At 45.0% G+C, this 14,517-nt stretch overlaps 1 protein-coding gene across 2 annotated transcripts in view; it reads right to left on the bottom strand.

Annotated features, from left to right (window-relative positions):
* MAPKBP1 (mitogen-activated protein kinase binding protein 1) overlaps positions 1-14,517 on the bottom strand; it is a 102,932-nt gene that overhangs the window by 31,695 nt on the left and 56,720 nt on the right. For both annotated transcript variants that reach the window (XM_030452619.1, XM_030452620.1), the window contains exons 7-15: positions 12,254-12,391; positions 11,240-11,422; positions 10,012-10,172; positions 4,878-5,067; positions 3,815-3,961; positions 2,781-2,965; positions 2,579-2,670; positions 2,066-2,191; positions 371-441 (exon numbers count right to left, since the gene is read on the bottom strand). In XM_030452619.1, the coding sequence (XP_030308479.1) occupies positions 371-441; positions 2,066-2,191; positions 2,579-2,670; positions 2,781-2,965; positions 3,815-3,961; positions 4,878-5,067; positions 10,012-10,172; positions 11,240-11,422; positions 12,254-12,391 (1,293 nt within the window). The remainder of the gene's footprint in view (positions 1-370; positions 442-2,065; positions 2,192-2,578; positions 2,671-2,780; positions 2,966-3,814; positions 3,962-4,877; positions 5,068-10,011; positions 10,173-11,239; positions 11,423-12,253; positions 12,392-14,517) is intronic.

Below are 14,517 nucleotides of genomic sequence, written 5' to 3'. Positions count from 1 at the left end.
TCCCCTCATAGAACCATCACAAACCAACCCTTCCCACTTAACCAGGTCTGCTGGGAGCAGCTGGGAGTGGGGGCACTCTCCAGCCCATACTCTTTCACCACTTCTCACAATAAACCTGGCAGACAAAAAACACCCAAATATCCAAACAGTTCTCTAGTTCGCAGTTTGCTGAGAAAGGTCAGGATGGAAGCAGCTTCATGCCTCACAGATCTAGTTCTCCAAACATCATCTCTTGTGTTGAGCCAGTGGGAGACACTGAAGGTGAAATAGCAACAAGCTCATATAGGAACTCGAATATCACTTTTTAAAGTAGCTCCTTTGTGAGGGGGGTTATTTTTAAAAAGTGCATAAAAAGATTGAATAAGATTACCTTCTGTGCAGTTCTGAAATAGATGCTCTTGTCTGCCCCACAGCTTATCATTCTCACTTTTCCATCGTTAGCTGGAATCAAAAGGCAGGAGCCAATCAAAAAATAAACACAAATACAAGGTGGAGGAAAAGTTTCAATTTATACCACTGCTTATTCATTCCAGTTCTGATTAGCTAAGACTGACTCCTACCTAAGTAGTAGGATGCTGCAGCAAAACAGAACCCTTTTCTCAGGGACAGGACTTGTTAATACTCAGAGTACATGAGGCTTTAATAGAGAGGCTTTACACAACAGATAATGATGTAATTCTGTCTCCTACTCCAACAATATGCTCACATGTTTATTCTCTGTGTACCACAGCACTCTGTGGCAATATGGGTTTACACTTAGTATGAGCTGAAAATGGACAACAGGCACTTCTCAGCCCTCAAAGTTTCTTGCTGCCCTTTCTTACAGCAGGACCAGGCTTTCCTTCTTCCCTTAGTAGTGTTTTCTAACCCACTGGCTCCTTCAGCAAAGCAGCACCTGATAAAACTCTGTGCAATGAAAATGGATCCAATATCACACAAGTCCACTTGAACTGCACACACTTAGAACAGGGCTGCACTTAGCACAGAGATTTTCCCTGCCAGGGCTTGAGAGCAGTTCCCTCATCTCCCTCTCCATTTAGCTGACTGCACTCAAGGCCAGCTCACTAATAAGGCAGAAATTGTCTGAGAACCTTTTTTGCTGGCCTTGGAACTCCTTGAGAAAAAACATGAACAGAGCTTCACAGTAGCCTCAGGGAACCTCCTCTATGAAGCTTCAGCAAGGCCCCTGCTCTTCACTTCAGAGCAGCTTTCAGGCAGAGGTTCTCATCATTGAGCCTCAACTACAAGGCAGCAGCATCACAGCCACGTTCACTGCTGATCCAAATCCTGAGTGACCCTGTGGACTCAATTCCCTGATTTGTACCCAGGCCTGCCTTGATCCTATGGATCTGCCTGGCAGGTACTGAGCTGTGCCTGACCCTGCTCAATGTCTCCAGACTGATCCTGACCTTGAACTGTTCCTGTCTTAGCACTATAGATTTGTCTGGTGAGCTGGGTTTAGATACTTTCACTGGACTTGATCTGCTCCACTTTTTTGGGATACTGTGGGATTTCCCATTGCCAGTGAGGCCACCACCTCTGTCTTCTTTCCTGTTACCTTTACATACACTCATAGCTGCCCAGCAATACACCACACTGATGTCTGACCATCTGTAGTGACTGAGTGTTGGGGATGCAATGTGCTCCATCACAGTAAATGCAAAGGCTTAAGCTGGTTTGCAGTGAAAATTTTACGTGAGACTTGAATTCCAAAATGGTTTTTGTGGGCTTGGGAATGTTATTAGATGATTGTTTCATAGTACTCCTCATCAAGAACAGTATGTGGCCATCTGACACCAGTTAAAGGGAGTAAATCATTACAGAAAACAGCTTTCCAAAGAAATGCTGAGGACTTCAATCAGGAGATGTTTTTTGAATGGGGAAAACAACAAAATGGAAAACAAGGCAAGCATTATGAAACACAATCTTCGGTTAAAACTGCAGCTACAAGAGATGACAAAAAAGCAGCTGCAGCTTCAGCCTGGCTTAACCCAGTGTTTAAACAGTTAAAATTACTTTACAGCATAATGGAACACAGTTTTGGAGGGAGGACATGACTCTTTACCTGCAAACTTCACAGCAGTGATGGAAGAAGAATGTTCATCCAGGGTCTGCTGCAGGCTGTAGTCCTTTCCAGCATCCAAAACATGAATCAATCTGTCCCTACTGGCTGAGGCTAAGAGCTTTAAGCCTGTCAGAAAATGATAAAGAGTGCAAGACCATTACTAAAAAGTCATTTGCTCTCCCCATCACTATTTTAAAACAGCTTCTCAAGTCAGCTTAGGGACAAAACATTAAACTGTAGTTAGCTGCATGGATGGACACAAAGGAATGCCCCTGTATTTCACACTGTAGTAACAGACAGAAAAAGTTTCAGTCTCAGCCTACAATATTTCATGGAACAGTACAAGAATGAAGCCTTTTTCAAAGTCCAGCTCTACTGGCCCAACACTACAAGCCCACTCTGAAATCCTGGACTAGCTCACCACTGAAAGTTCAGACACACCATGGCTGGACAGTCTTGACTTGCTCAACACTACATTCACATGCAAAAGGGAAGAAGCTTAATTGCATTTACCTGTGTCAGGTTTGGAGTACTCCAGACACAGGATCTCAGAGTCATGGGCTTCCACCTTCAGCATTTCCTTCAGAGACTGCAACTCATATATCCTAAGACACAAAAAGGCTGATTCAGCATGTTTAATAAAATTAGTAGGGCCTGGTTTTGATTCTCATGCCTGTCCAGCCCACAGCCTGCACAAGAAGCTCTAGGGGATTACCTGAGGGTGCCTATCCTGTCCCCTGAGGCCAGGTGCTCACCACTGGGACTCACACAGACTGTGCGGATCCCAACCTTCGTGTCCATCGCTTGTGCATCAGCTTTGTCTGCACTCCCTGCTGAGTTGTAATCAGTGTCCAGAAGCACCTGAGTGTTGTCATCTACATAGATGATTTTCATCAAGTCCTGGGGATACAATTCACAAAAAAATATTAATTAGTTACAAAATATTAAAGTGAAGCTCCTGTCTTAGAAAATGGGCTCCTGGCGACCATGGATACTTCAGTGGCAGTAATGCTGCAATTGGTGGCATCTTTTAGCCAGAAGCAAGCATTCAGCCCCTTTGTACTGCAGGATTAAAGTTTCACAGCTGTGTCTGATGATGGCCCTTTGCAAAAGATTCCACTTCAAGCTAGAAAGTAACAGCATGTCCTTTACAATAAATAAACTCTAAAAGGGTCTTCTAGGGATCATTCCAGTCAGCCCACGCTTTTTGAGTAACAACAGAAAGAAACAGGAGCTTTTTCCATCATGAGCAGATTGCTGAGAATGGACAGGTTAGGCCTGTTGTGACCAGCACAACTGAGAACAGAAGCAAATGTCTATAGGTAATCATGCTTCTATATGAGTATTCTCCTCCCTCTTATACAGATGAAATGAGTGTAAACTGTTCCTCATTTAATTCTGCCAAACCTCTGCCTCATTTAATGCACCTTTCCCAAACAAATCAAAGATGGAGAAAGAGAAACAGCTCTCCTGAAGCATATGGTATGAGCTATTTTGGAAGAAACTACGCTTGGTGAATCCTTGGGTCATTTATAGAAAAACCAATAGCTTGCAGGGCCACTTCAGACAAACTGATACTCCTTTCACATTTCTTCAGATTCATGGATTTTATCAGACTTGTGCTCTGCTTACAGAGAAGCCCGTATTGACTCAAAGATCCAAGGAAGTTTGGGCCTTAATTTGGGAATACCCATGCACGAAGAAGAGCAAGCCCAAGGACAAGAAGGTAACCAAAACCTGGGACCTTACATTGCTGAGGATGTTGCGGTGCAGGGCTGTGCCGTGGATGTTGGAGCTCTCGGTGTTCCACAGGCGAATGGTGTTGTCAGAGGAGCAGGTGATGAAGGAACCAGGGGGGAGGCATGGCTGATTGTTGTCCTTCACCTCTGGATACATCTAAGGACAGGTAAAACAAAGCCCTGAATGAGATTGCCTGGCACCTGGCATTCTGAGCAGGTTTCAAAATAAAATGAGATAAAAGGAAAGCCAGGCAGTTCTCCTAATGAAAACCTGTTTGCAGACAAGAGCTTTGTGTTCACTTCAAACAAATGCTCACTCAGCTTTCCTGAATGCAGAATATTTTGTTCCTTTGAAACAGCCTTTGTTTCTAATAGTTTAGAGAGCAACTCAAAGGCAACACAGCAACAACCATGCAACAACAACCTTGCAGTGTTGTTTGCAACTTTCAGCTACTATTGTCAGTTTATAATCCAGAAGAAAAGTGCAAGATATAATTAATAAATAATAATAAAAAAAGAGTCCTCGACCTTTTCTCACTTTCTTTCTACTTCTCCCTTTTCTGACCACTGTTGGACACACTTCAACACACTACTGATCACATTTTTTCCTAAACCTGCTTCCCATCCCTCTGTCCCTCTGAGGTAAAGCCAGCTAGACAGACTGGAAGATGGCAGCCACTGGAGAGGCTAATTCAGGATGTCCTGGTAAATAGGCTAAGAAAAATCAAGTTGAGATCTTCTAACTTGTTTTATTCCTCTGACTTCAGAGCACTTGCTCACCACAGACCTCAAACAATTTTTTTTGGAGGTTGGCAGTGACCTCTTGTGTATTTTATCGAAGAAGCCCCTGCATTCAGCCTTGTATAGTTCTGAGTTCTGCTCCTTCTCCTACCTCTCACCTTTTAATGGTGAGATTTTTACACTCCATTTAACACAGTCGGTCAGCCACTGCCACGCAGCCAAAGAACTTTTCCCAGCCCTGTGTCAAGCCCTGGAGCAGCCAGGAGGAAATCTGTAGATGACTCTCTCAGCTGCCACTTGGAATCCAACCCTTGTGTCTGCAGGCAACGTACCTCGATGTTCCACACGCAGGAGGAATGGTACAAAGCAGAGTACACTTTGCCCACTTTCTTCGGGTCTTTGACATCCCACACATACAGGCTGTGGTCATTGTACACACAGGACAGCCACTGGTTGGTGGGGTCAAAGGTCAAGGCAATGGTGTCCGGATACTTCGCATCAGCTGTACCAGAGAACAGACGACTGCACAATGAAAGAACAAAAACTTGATTAATTTGCACTCTCTCAGAGCCAGAGGATGGAGGTGAAACTTAAAAGCTCAGGTTCTCCACTGGCAAGGTGAACAATATGCTGTGGCATATACAGGCAGAGAGAATAGGTGGCTGGGAAGACCTGCCTCTTGAACAAAGTCCCAAAAGAAGCATGAAAATCCCACGGCAAAAGCCATTCTTATTGCCATCCGTCCCAGAGTCCCACAGCAGACAGGCAACTGACCTTCCCTGACACTTCATCATCATTTACCCCAGCAGAACCAGGCTGTAAAATCCAAGTCTAATCTCAAAACAAAGGGGAGACAGGATCCTCTTTTGGGGGGTACGCTATTTAGTTTACTGATTGCAGGAACTACTGCACCCCAGAGACAGGAGCACATCAGCACAAGGGACAAAGGGATGATTCATTTCAGTGGTCACTTGACATGCTTCCCTTCCACACCCATCCCACACACAGGTCAGCTTGCTGCTGCTTGCAGTGCTCATGCAACTGCAAATGGATCCAGTTCCTTCTAGATAGGCAAGATGGAAAGTCTAAAAGAAATTCTGTAGAACAAGGAAACATCTTCTTCTTCCTCCAAGCTAGATCAAGATCACCCCATGTGAACCCTGTATCTCCTCTACAGGAATCCTCTGTAGAGTACTGCTACCATGCAAGTAAAGAAGGAGCAGTTCTCTTGTCCTGAGGTGAACACAGCCACCCCACAATGCTGCTGATGGTGTCAAATAAGGCAATTACAGCCAGACTGCCAGAATGTTGAGAGCAGGGAATTTAAAAGGACTGGTGGAGATGCAGGGATGAGGTCCACAGTGCATGTAACACACCAGAAAACTGGAGCCCTGTTTCTGCAACTGCAAAGCTTTGATGACTAAAAGAACACAGCCCAGACTCCATCAAAAAATCAACTCATTGATACAGTTGTGGGCAGCTCACATCCCACAGAGAGGCACCAGCATGCATGGGAATATGTCCTGTGCTTTCAAGATTCTTTGGAAGTAACATTAACAACAAAAACTGTTAACATTGTAATAAGCCCTACAAATGCAAATTAAAAATCCCATTAATATTTCTATATAACTAAGGGAGAGCAGCAGAGTGTTCTTAGAGGGTGTCCTGGTTTGGGCCAGGATAAAGGTGGTTTTCTGTTTCTGTACTTTTGCTTTTAGCTAAGTCCCTTGTAAGTAGTTGCATTTGCTGAAATTAACAGCAAGTTTCTCAGACAGTGTATGTGCTTCTAGGACTGATAACACTTGATGTTTGTAATTACTGCTAGAGACTGGTATGCAGGGCCAAGGACACTGCTTTCCTCAGCTCTGAGGAAAATATTTTACCGTCCAGGAGGACACAGAGGCCCCACCTGAGCCCTCCTTTGGGGAGGAACAGACAAGATAGATGCCAGAATTGACCAAACAGAGTATTCCATCCCATATACGTCACACTCAGTATAAATCTGAGGCATCACGGGGACCGAGCCAGATCTTTTCCGGATCTTTTCCTGATCTTTTCCTGCTTCCCTTCCTTCACCCGGCATCCTGGAAGGATCCTGTCTGTTCGTGTGCCTGTGGTCCTGATCCGTGCCAGCCCATATCTGTGTGTTCCTGCCTCCAGTTCCCGACTGCTGCCGACTCCAGGAGTCCAGCCTGGACTTTCCCAGGGCTGCCCTACAGCCTCGGTGGTGACGTGAGAGTTACTGGGTGAAAGGGGGAGGAATGTGGTTTCCATTTTCCTGTATATTTGTATATATTTAGTAATTTTTCCCTATTTACCATTACTGTTTCATTAAAGTTGTGTAGTTTAGTTTCCAACTCATAAGTCTCTCTCCCTTATTCTCTCTCCTTTCTTCATCGAGGGGAGAGAGAGATTAAAGAGAGCGTCTGTTATTCGGTTTAATTGCCGGGTCAGTGTTAAACCGTGACAGAGGGTCTGTGTATATACTCGCTTGACTTTAGCACTACCAGAAGCTGGTTACACTTTTTACTGAGAATTCCTTCTCCATCTCCCTTACTGTAATATCATTGTCTCCCACTGATCTTCTGAGGTAGTGCACAGTTTGAACCATTACTTCAAGTTCCCAAGAGAAAAAACCTGTTGAGACCAAAAAAAAGAGAGAGAAAAAAAGCCACAACAGAGAAAAAAAAATAGTAAAAAAAAAGAAAAGAAGGGAAAAAAAAAGTAGATGTTTGCAGATGTGGGAATTCCAGATATTCAGTGGAATGATAACTGGGCAATTAATACACCTTTGGATTTCTACCCTCACCAGTGATGGAAGTAAGAGTGCAATAGAAGAATATTGGGAAAGCCTCCAACCAGGATTGGCAAACAGCAGAACATCAAGGGTTTCCTCTAGCATAAACCTCCACAAACTGGCAGACAGAATTGTATGGAAATGACAATACCCATCTCAGACAGTGAGAAATAGGCAGAAGATGTAGAGAAACAAGATAAACCAGGTGCCTCGAATTGTCAGTGAGTGGGTGTGAGTCCACCTGTGCCTGATTAGGACAGGCCCCCTATTGGGCATGAGCAAGATCAGGGGACCAATAAAGGTGGGACACACACCCACAAAGGAGAGCTCACTCTGGGGTGAGGCAATGGAGAGGCCAGCAGCTCGTCGAGCCTCAGGAGCAAGAAAGGCTCCTCCCGCTACATTTGGTGGAGAATGTGGGCAACATACAGATGTCTAAAGAAGCAGCAGTGTGAGGAGCTGGCAAAAGGAACATTCTCCCTGATTTGAAAAAGTGCCTGGGCTAACACTCTCCCTGAAAGGTATGACCAGCAAGCTCTTTGGATTGGAAACCCCTGAGCAGAGGGAAGCCAAGATAAGGATTCTCTCTTTGGAAACCCCTGAGCAGAGGGAAGCCAGGAGGATGGAATCCCATGAGGAAGGGTTAAAACCCATGAATGGAATCCCATGAGGAAGGGTTAAATCCCGTAACCCCATGAGGAACCAGCAAGCTCTTTGGAAACCCCTGAGCAGAGGGAAGCCAAGATAAGGATTCTCTCCTTGGAAACCCCTGAGCAGAGGAAAGCCAAGAGAAGAGCAGATACAGGAGGGAGAAGAACAACTCAAGTCGGAAAGGCAGAGACTTTGTGAAAAGTGCCTGGGCTGACATTGAACGGTTTGCCTAGGCTGCAGCAGTGTGAGGTGTATGTTTGCATGTTTAAGTGTAATGTTCAGTGTTGTGTCAGTCTTATAAGCTAGGGTTAAATCCCATAAGCTATAAGTGTAAAATGTTCAAATGTTTGTATGCTTGTGTCAATCGAAGCTAGGGTTAAATCCCGTAAGCTATAAGTGTAAAATGTTCAAATGTTTGTAAAAATCCTGTAATCAGTGTTGTAATAATGTGTGTGTGTAAAAATCCTGTAAGCTAGGGCAAACCGGGAAAGCTTTAAGAAAAAAAAAAAGGGGGAAATGTAGAGAAACAAGATAAACCAGGTGCCTCGAATTGCCAGTGAGTGGGTGTGAGTCCACCTGTGCCTGATTAGGACAGGCCCCCTATTGGGCATGAGCAAGATCAGGGGACCAATAAAGGTGGGACACACACCCACAGAGGAGAGCTCACTCTGGGGCGAGGCAATAGAGAGGCCAGCAGCTCATCGAGCCTCAGGAGCAAGAAAGGCTCCTCCTGCTACAAGAAGATACTGGAGCAAGGTAGGGAAACAAAACAACAGAATGCACAAGGCTGAGTGAGAAGAAAGACTATAGACAATAGTAGATTTGGTTCTACAAAAGACTGCAAGGAAGCCTTTGAAAAAAATGGCCCACGAGAGCCTGTGCATCTCTTAGCAACACAATAATATTGCTATGGAGGAGACTCTTCAGCCCTTATCACTGACAAGCAAAAGATGTGCCATGGTACAAGAACAACTGGAGTGTGCCACAGCTTCCTGTGCCCTCTGCCTGATTGCTCATAGCAACCAATGTCAAAAGGTCAAAAACCAGACCTGAATAATGGCAGAGAGATGAGGAGCAAGACAAGCTGTGTATCAAAGAATCATAAAATCATAGAATCAGCTGGGTTGGAAGGGACCTCAGAGATCATCAAGCCCAACCCTTGATCCACTCCCGCTGCGGTTCCCAGCCTATGGCACTGAGTGCCACATCCAGTCTCTTTTTAAATATCTCCAGGAACAGAGAATCCACGACTTCCCTGGGCAGCCCATTCCAGTGTCTGATCACCCTCTCCATAAAGAAATTCTTTCTAATATCCAACCTAAACCTCCCCTGGCACAACTTGAGACCATGTCCTCTTGTCTTGCTGAGAGCTGCCTGGGAAAAGAGTCCAACCTCCTTTCAGGGAGTTGTAGAGAGTGATGAGGTCTCCCCTGAGCCTCCTCTTCTTTAGGCTGAACAGCCCCAGCTCCCTCAGCCTCTCCTCATAGGATCTGTGCTTGAGTCCCTTCACCAGCCTAGTTGCCCTCCTTTGGACCTGCTCCAGGACCTCAATCTCCTTCCTGATCTGAGGGGCCCAGAACTGGACACAGGACTCAAGCTGTGGCCTCACCAGGGCTGAGTACAGGGGCAGAATCCCTTCCCTGGACCTGCTGGCCACACTGTTCCGGATACAGCCCAGGATGCCGTTGGCCTTCTTGGCCACCTGGGCACACTGCTGGCTCATGTTCAGCTTCCTGTCAATCCAAACTCCAAGGTCCCTCTCTGTCTGGCTGCTCTCCAACCACTTTGTGCCCAGCCTGTAGCACTGCATGGGGTTGTTGTGGCCAGTAAGGTTTTTGAGTAGCCCAGCAAGCTGCTTTGGGCATGCAAGGCAAAGCTGCAACAACTCAGGGAGATCTGCACCAGGCTGCCAATTTTTATCCCTAAAAAGACCACAGTCGAGAGATGGCAAAGATCTGGGGAGCAATTCTAACCCCCAAGAAGCCTCCCTTGCTCCCTTCTACCCCCCTGCACAGTACCTGGCCTCGGTCACACTGGCGATGTCTGTCCCCAGGAAGTGTGGCTTTGGCAGAGTGGTGACAAAGTGGAGGTTCAGAGGGTTAAAAATCCGCACGGTGCCATCGGCACAGCCACAGAAGATGAAGTCGTGATTCACTGAGATGCAGTTGGCCACAGTGGTCTGAGGAGGACACAGCACACAAGGAGGCAAGTAAGCAATGTACTCTCTTCAGTGGTCACCAGACACACAAGGAGAACAGCAAACTGACAGACAAAGGAGTCATGGTCGAAAGAGCTGAAGTGAAGCCCTGGGAGAGTAAGGAAAAGCCTAAAAATCTAGTTTTCCTTTCTGAGGAAGCCAAGGTCCACTGCAGACTCCAAGTGGTTAAAGAAAAATCTGAGATCCTCTGTCACCCATTCTGGTGAGAGGCCAGTAGAGCTACACATTTGCTCCAGGTGAGTCCTGCTCTGAACAGGTTTTTTGTTCCTCTGATATTCAGCACCCGTGGTAGACAGGCAGCACCTCACATTGTACTAGCAAGCCAATACATTACCTGTCACAAGTGGGTAAGAAAAAATCAATTTTCTTCACCCTCCCACTGTACAAATGGCAGAAAAAGGTACAAAATGGAGTGTGGTGATAAGGGGATGAGTTCAATGCAAAACTTTTTTCCAACTTACTGTGAAGCTGTCTGTATTCTGAGCGAGAGTGAAAGGCAGATTTTAGAGAGGAAAGGAGAGAAAAGAAGAGGCATTTCACTTGAGTGAAAGTGTGGAAAGATTTTCCCCTTGAAAAATACACTTTTTTTTTTTCAAGTAGGTATCTTATATTCAATTGAAAGGAAAATAGGCATGATCAAATTCTTAACTATGGGCCAATCTGGTGATTTAGAGCACACAAACCAACTACTACTTCAGAAACCTTCAGCTGAGATTTCACAAGCCAAGTAAGACACTGCAGAATGGATAGAAATCAGAGTCCTTCTAAAACTCATACTAGTCCAGGCCAAGCCAGGAGGGACAACACTGGAATAAGCATGAAAGAGTCTCAATGATTAATAAAATTCCTTTGCTAAGGAACAATGTTATTTTTGTCTGGACTTTCAGAGTAAATCACAAAGTGGCAGAGACCCAGTAACTTTCACTGTTGGTGGTCAGCTTGTGCTCCCTGAGTGTATATTTTATTTGTTGTTCCTACTCTACTTCAGCAAGCACAAATAGTTCAGAACAGGAGGACACAAAACTCACCCTGAGCTCTACCCACTTGTCTAGCAGCCTTTTTTCATTGAATTCACAGAGCAGGCCTGAGGATGTGATACAGAAGGTGCTGTCAGCTTTTTTCCCCCTTCCACATGCTACATCTGCAAAGAAGTTGTTCCTCAGTTCTCCAAGCAATCCTGAGCGACCCAGCAAGGGGACTGTGGCATTGACCTACCAATAAAAACAGTTTATTTAAAAAAAACAAAAAACCAGTACACAGTAAGGTAGTACAGACAGACAGACATTTTTTACAACATCAAGCCTTGAGAGCTGAAGTGTTTTAAAGAGAGCTGCAAATAGCCTACAAGCAGATGTAGTGACAAATTTTACTTGCTGCAAACCCCACTGGTTGTATAGTGCATTGGGACCATCAGTATTAGCATGTCAGTGGAAGAGAATGTCACTTGTGTCACCAAACTGTGCATCCAAATGTATGACCCAGAGATAGAAACCAATCACTGGAAGAACAACACTTCCAGGGAAATTTGTGTTTTATACCAAATGCCAAAGCAAGGTTCAAGCATGAAGTAGGAACATCTGTTTGTGAGCATGCAGAAAAATTATCTGATGTGGATTCTATCCCCAGAGAAGAATAGAACAGCTAAAAGTTTTAGACACTTTAGTGGGGTCTTCAGAAGAACACTCATTTGAGATGCTCAAACAAACATCAAGCACCTTGCCCCACCTCTGTGCTCCAAGCTGTTCACTAACAGCAGCTCTTTTCTAGTTTTGTCCTGCCTTTTGGTAAATGTGACTCTTAAAGAACAAGCATGCTGCTATCCAACACCATGAACCCCAGTTCAGTGCAGGATAAGCTTTGGTGTCTTTTGGTGCTACTAGCCCATGGGGAGACTGACACTTGAGAGCCAGGGGTGGAAGGTTATGCTTGAATCCCAGCACAGTGAAAATGCTCCCAGTTCCACAGTTCACTGGGGTAAAATCCACCCTTCTGTAAGATGGAAATGCCTGTTCACAGCTTGGTCTTGAGTCACGTTCTCTCACCTTGGAAGTTTTGCTGTCATCCAGGTACCAGAACTTGATGTGTCGATTCCCAGCAGTGACAAAGTAACTGCAGTCCTCTGAGAAGGACACGGCTGTCACTTTACTTGAGACTTTGTTGGCTGCCACCACGATGTTTTTCTGGAAACATAATTGTTTAGATATCTTAATTTCTCTGCTCAGAAGCAAAGGAAACTCATTTCAATTATGGGCACGTATCCAGTACAAATGCTGCAGCAGGGAAAAGACAAGGCCCAAACCATTCCCCACTCATCCCTGAATGGATCCTCCCTGCATCAGCATTAGCAGGGAGCACTGATTTGGCAGAAAGCACAGGTCACATTTACATTAAATTCTATTTCCACATTGATTGGGATCAAGAAGAAATCAGCAGACATTACTGCCTGCAGGAACTGGCTGTCTGAGCCACAACAAATGTTGGTTCCACAATCAGCAAGACCTCAGAACAAACCCATTTCCCTTCCTAAACTGCAAAAGCAATGTGGGGCAGCACAGAGAGGAGCTCTCCAAGCCTCCAGACACCAAGGCACTGGAGATGGGCAACAGGTATTTTCCACAGGGAAAATTGTACTGGTTCCTCCTTCATTGGAAGACTCAAGCCACAAAAAGATTATGCCTGTATTGAAAGGGACAAAGCAAAATCTGCTACATCTGAAATGTGCACCTCAAAACATCACAGAGTTGGGGAAAGGAGGAAGAACATTGCAGGGACAGAATAAAGGAATGGGCACTGCCCACGAAGAATGGTCAGATGACAGGGTTCCCTGTCCATAATACTGGTGTTCAGTTTTCCTCCCCCTACCTTTCCTCAGGGACCAATAGAAGGGAGCATAAAAAAGTCTTCCCCTCTGACTGTGGCAGATTTTAAACCATGCAGTTTCCTTTACCTTTCCCTTCAGAAGGGAGTTAGCTGCTCCCAGTTTTCCAAACACAATGCCCTCAGCACACAACCACTGCCACACTGAGGGCCCCATCAGACATCCTGCAGACACAACTGATGAAAATGGCAATAGAAGAATCTGGGCTGCTGCACCATGTCACCCCATGTCCCCATGGAGGACTCCCTAGCCCAGACTGGGGGAAAAGCAGGGACAATAGCCATTAACATAATTTCTTTAAAGACAGTGCACAGAGAAAGGCTTAGAACCCCTGCAGACCTCAACATCTGCACTGTTCCTGTGGCCTTTCTTTAGGAAAGGAAGGGGACCCTGTGGATAACAGGGGGCTTCTTTTCCATCACAGTTGAGTGAACAAGCATGTCTCCTCACCAGGAAAAATAGGAAAATTAAAGCAGCTCCACAGTGGATAAAAGAGTTGTGGTTAAAAGTGCAGGAAAGTGCTTCAGAAGATCTGTTTTCATGTCTTGGTCTCAGTCATTGTTGACTTTGGACAGGTAAAGTCTCTAGTTTTGGTACCTAGCCTACAAAATAAAGGCTAGCTGGACACCCCAATAGTTACAGTCTGAAATATAGACTTAAAGTGCATGTTCTTAAATTCAGAAGAGTGAGATAGTCCTTACCTCACAAGCTCTCATAGACATAAATAGGATCACAGTAAAAAGAAAAACCTGAGTAAGTGAAAGAATACAAAGCTACTTTTCAGGCATTGGAATGGGCTGCCCAGGGAAGTAGTGGATTCTCCGTCCCTGGAGATATTTAAAAAGAGACTGGATGTGGCACTCAGTGCCATGGTCTAGCAACCGCAACGGTGGTTCAAGGGTTGGACTCGATGGTCTCTGAGGTCCCTTCCAACCCAGCCAATTCTATGATTCTATGATTCTACTTGTACTGGGCCATGTGGTATGACCATCTTTAAGTAACTGCTTTTATTTGGGTAACTAGAAAGAAGTGAAAATCTTCTTTAGACCACTCAGTTTTCAGCAGTTATGTACACACATTCTATCAGTCCATAGTTCAGCTGTACTAAAAAAATAGCAAGGTGAAACTTCAGCTCGTGCAGGAGAGAACCAACAGTGAGATCTTAAATTACAGCACAGGAAATGGGATGAAGAGAGTAATAGGAGCTCAGGCTTAAAAGCAGTAAGAGAAGAAAAGGTTCCAGGAAGACCTTACAGCTCCAGTACCTGAAAAGGGCCTATAAGAAAGCTGGGGAGGAACTTTTTATGAGGGTGTGTAGTGATAGGAATGATTTTAAGTTGAAAGAGGGAAGATTTATGTTAGACATTAGATTAACATAGTATAGACATAGTATCACAAAGCCTAACACATTAAAAACAAAACAAGCCA

The sequence above is a fragment of the Calypte anna genome, chromosome 5A (assembly GCF_003957555.1).
Source record: "Calypte anna isolate BGI_N300 chromosome 5A, bCalAnn1_v1.p, whole genome shotgun sequence".
NCBI classification, from domain to species: domain Eukaryota; kingdom Metazoa; phylum Chordata; class Aves; order Apodiformes; family Trochilidae; genus Calypte; species Calypte anna.
This window is presented reverse-complemented; position numbering and strand designations above follow the sequence as displayed.